This window comes from Phalaenopsis equestris, unplaced genomic scaffold, assembly GCF_001263595.1.
Source record: "Phalaenopsis equestris unplaced genomic scaffold, ASM126359v1 Scaffold000023, whole genome shotgun sequence".
NCBI classification, from domain to species: domain Eukaryota; kingdom Viridiplantae; phylum Streptophyta; class Magnoliopsida; order Asparagales; family Orchidaceae; genus Phalaenopsis; species Phalaenopsis equestris.
The window spans coordinates 19,745-23,945 of NW_018164465.1; the positions used below are offsets into that span (position 1 = coordinate 19,745).

Sequence of the window (4,201 nt, forward strand, 5' to 3'; positions counted from 1 at the left end):
AAAAAATATCACTATTTTAGCTTTTAAAAACTAAAATAAAGCATGGTTAAGGTGGGCAGATATATAAAAATTGAATTTTTAATTGTTAGTATGTAAATACATAAGAATTAAGTGATATGTATGTAAGTATTCCTCATTTTTTTTTCTTCAGCCATACCACAAAAAACCTAAAAATTACAAATAATAAAAGTTTCAAAAATCTGACAAAAATCAGAGGAAAAAAAAAAAAAAAAACACATCAAAATTCTTCTGTTCTAAGAACTTGAGCTGCCATCACTGCCATCATACAGAGCTCTTGATTGTATTATAACCCTAGCCCCAGAAATAAGCCTGCAAGAACACCACACCCACATTCTCCATCAAGAAACAGAAACAGAACTGCAAATGACTAAGTAAGAACAAATCTCAAAGAAATTTGACTTAACTTTCCTCAATCTTGATTGTCTTCTCACCATCTTCCTTGATTGAAGGAATTTCAGTAATTCTCTTGTTTGCATCAATGGAGGATTGGCTACACTCTTGACCAACTGAAGAGTTTCTCGGGCAGTCTGCGATTGCTGATCTCATTGACTCGTTCCTCGATGGCTTGTTCGACGTGAGCTTGACGGGCCGAGGAAGGCATTTAGAATCGAAAAATCTTTCTTTTTCTTTCGTAGAATATGGCGATTTGGCAGTTCTGTATAATACATAATATTTTAACATTGTTACACAATATTCTACATTTGAAAGTGTATTTTGTTAAGGCTTTTACATGGTAGCGAGCAATTCTTATGTATTTACATATCACTGTAAATACATAAGAATTGTGTGCTACATATGTAAAATTCCCTTTTTTGGGTAATAGAGAATTTCTTCCACTGCTGAATAAATTCACCAACAATGTTGGAAGCATTTCAGATGAAATAATCAAAATCCTTGAACTGGAGCTTATTGCTACAACATCTATTTTAGATTATTTCATCAAACTAACAGTATTATCTATATTTAATGAACTTAATAAATGTGTAAGATATTCAAGCAATATGTTGATGTTAAGCCTAAAGAAACCCTACATGTTCATCTTCATACAATTCTCCTTCTTTTTCCTCAAATAATTTGTCACAATATGCAAAAAAAATACTACAAAACACAAAATTAAGATCTTGAATAAACATAATTTTGGAAAATGCAAGAGAAGTTTTATAAATTATAAGAAAACACAGCATATTTGCATTGATGGCAAGATTTAGATTCATGAAAGAGTATCCAGCAAAGGGAAAAATATATAAAACTATGACATAACAACCGTTCAATTGCTAACTTAGCTCAAAATTGTTAGCTGGTTAGACAAATCTGCAATTAAGAACTAAAGTTTACTACTGAAAAGGATCAACAAGAAGCCCAAACAATGAGAAAATTATCAGATTTACCTGTCAGCATTGAAGGAAGAGGACCTCTTAAGAGTAGCCAAACCTTCTCTTACATCTTCCTTCTGCCTTTTAGTTTCAAGCAAGCTCCCACTGAAAAACTCCTTATCTTCCACTCTTAACCCAACAAAACTCGGATTCTCAGACAAGTAATCAAGCTCGCCGATAAACACAGAGTTGGCTAACACCGATGACGGAAATTTCATGTGAGAGAACTTAGGCTTATAGGTCGGAACAAGGCCAAAGCTATGGTGATCCTTCACAGAAATAGAACCACAAGTTACAAGCTGCATAAACACATTAGTCGCCTTCAATCTTGGCCCCGTTGGAATAAGAATCTCCTCCTCCTCGAGTATCCGGAAGCTGTTTACCTTACTGCAATCTGCTCTAATTAAAGACTCCAAAGTTTCCATCTTTCTACCAGAGGAAGAAGCACTTGAAGAGGTTGGTGGTGGAGAAACCTCATCCCTACATAAGTCAGAGCCATTGTTGGATCCTATGGCTCGATTTGATTGGTTTTGTTCATACTCAAAATCTATAGAGTTTTGATCAGTAGAAACCCCTCTAGTGCGAGTGTTCTTTCTTCCCACTTGAGTTCTTCTTCCTCCATCTTCAGTCTGGGTTGAAGCATCAGCAGCATTACTCGGCTTACACAGTCTGTACTCTGATAAACTGGGGGAAACCGTCTTAGCAGAGGTATTGGTGGGCGAAGCCAGGCGATTTACGGAAGGGCATTGCTCTTTTTCTAGTCTTTGAGGAGGAGAAGGTGGCGGTGGGGATGGTGATGGAGGTGATGGAGTTTTTGAGTCCTTGAAGGCAGTTGGAGAGGATGAAGATGAACTCTCATTAGTTCTTGAAGAAGTGGGGGTTGGATTTTCAGATTGAGAAAGCTTCAAATTTTGTTGCTTTCCCATGGCTCCACCATGAATTGTCTTATCTAAACTCAAAACACCCAAATAAATTCCCCGAAAGATAAAAAAACATGATTTTGTTCAAGTCACTAAACAAAATCACAGGGAAAACCAGTGTTTTTGCTAATAATCGAGGAAAATTACCAGAGGGGAGTTGATCCAGAAGCTCAGAACCCTTGAGCACAAACTCAGTGCCATTGGTAGGGAGGATTAAATCATCCTCAGAGAGATCATGCCACACAAACCCATTTTTATAACTCCTAAAAATTAATTCAAATAAATTAATGGCATTTCAAGTCCATAAAAAAGGAGAATTTTTAAAACATTGAGATTCCCCTCTGCTACCTCTTACAAGACCAGGAATACATGGCGGCCATTCCCTTCCCTCTGAGCACATTAAGCCGACTTATAACATCTACAGTTCAAAAGAGAGAAGAGGACAAATGCCTAAATAAGAACGACACAAAACGCTATCTTTTGCTTAAATTAGACCCAAAAACTCCATTTTTATACCTCTGAGGTAAAGCCCATCCGGAGAAGAAAGAGGAACTTCGATGAAATGAGGGTGTTCGAGCTGTCGATTTCTGCAGAGATAATAAACGACGGGTATCTTTCTCCCCTGTTTCTGCTGTTTTAGGGCTGGAGGAGGAGAGCTCCCTTGGCCTCCATACTTTCTCATCCTGCCTTCCATCTCTACTACTCTGTACTTAGCTCGTGAAGAGGAAGGCAATGGCGGAGAAGATTAGACAAGTGAAGAGATCCGAAAGGGTTTTACGTTGGCAGGATTAACTCAGTACGGCTCTGGTATGGATACCGGTAAGGTTGCTAGCTTTGAAGGTAGTAAGCGGCATTAATGGCTTCCACGGGTCACAGGGGGTAGAGATAGAGAGAGATAGAGACAGTGGGGCTTCGGAGTGTGGGAGAGAGAGAGCGGGGGAGACAAAAGTTGCGAGAAAAAATAAGAAACGATTCACGAGAGAGAAAGGGAGGGAGAAATGAGAACAAATTGAAGCTATTTTGAATTCTTTCATCTTTTCATGGAAGAGAGCTAAAACGATGAATTAGTATTTGACTTTTTATAAAGCTTGTGGGAGAGATTAAAAAAATGGGGAAAATTGTCAAAATCATTTTTTTGACTTTTTCAAATTATCATTTTAGTGCTCATATTTATAAAAAAAATATCATTTAAGCCCTCAATTTCTTTTTTTCTAATTTCATTGAAAATTTTCTTTTAAAAAATGATTTTTTAAAATATTTTTAAACTAAAATAATCTTATATGAATAACTTAAAATTACATATCTAATAGCGAAATATTCAAGTTTACATGCATATTAGTTAAATCTTTAAAATTACATCAAAAATATAATTATTACTATCTTTTTTTAAAAAAAAATAAAAAACCATTACATCAAAAATATAATTATTACTATCTTTTTTTTTTTTAAATAAAAAACACATTTTTAACATAAATTTATAACACCTATGTGTTTTAAATGTGAATATCAAAATTTAGGCTTTAGATATGTAAATACATAAAAATTGTGTAGTATGTATGAAAAATTTCCTATATTTCTTTGGGCTACATCAACATAAGATAGCTATTTACAAGTCTATCAAATTTTCGGTATTTTTAAAAGTTATAATGTTTCAAGAGCTATTTATGTAATTAGGGTCGTAAACGAGCCGAACACGAGGGGAGCCCAGACTCAGCTCGTGTTCGGCTAGTTTATATTTCGAGCTCAAAAAGTGTGTTCGTGTTCGACCCATTTGCTTAGTTAGCCGAACAGGAGCTGCTCATGAACAAAGAGTCATTATGACAACCTTAATCATGTAGTCATCAGATGTTATGAATTGGGGCAAGATTTAAAACATCATTTGAATCT

The 4,201-nt window shown here is 35.5% G+C and overlaps 1 protein-coding gene across 1 annotated transcript; it reads right to left on the reverse strand.

Annotated features, from left to right (window-relative positions):
* Positions 1–245: 245 nt before the first annotated feature.
* LOC110018504 (protein UPSTREAM OF FLC) lies at positions 246–3,257 on the reverse strand. Its single transcript, XM_020715840.1, has 6 exons — positions 2,831–3,257; positions 2,663–2,732; positions 2,462–2,577; positions 1,410–2,343; positions 425–676; positions 246–330 (listed from the first exon to the last, which is right to left on the reverse strand). The coding sequence occupies exons 1-6, from the start codon at positions 3,006–3,008 to the stop codon at positions 255–257; spliced, it is 1,626 nt and encodes a 541-aa protein (XP_020571499.1). The 5' UTR covers positions 3,009–3,257; the 3' UTR covers positions 246–254.
* Between the last annotated feature and the right edge of the window lie 944 nt (positions 3,258–4,201).

Coding starts and splice junctions, on each gene's coding strand:
- LOC110018504 (XM_020715840.1), bottom strand. CDS start 3,008: ATGGAAGGCAGGATGAGAAAGTATGGAGGCCAAGGGAGCTCTCCTCCT. Junction 677..1,409: donor TCTTCCTTCAATGCTGACAG/GTAAATCTGATA, acceptor TGTATTATACAG/AACTGCCAAATCGCCATATT. Junction 331..424: donor ACAATCAAGATTGAGGAAAG/TTAAGTCAAATT, acceptor GTGTTCTTGCAG/GCTTATTTCTGGGGCTAGGG.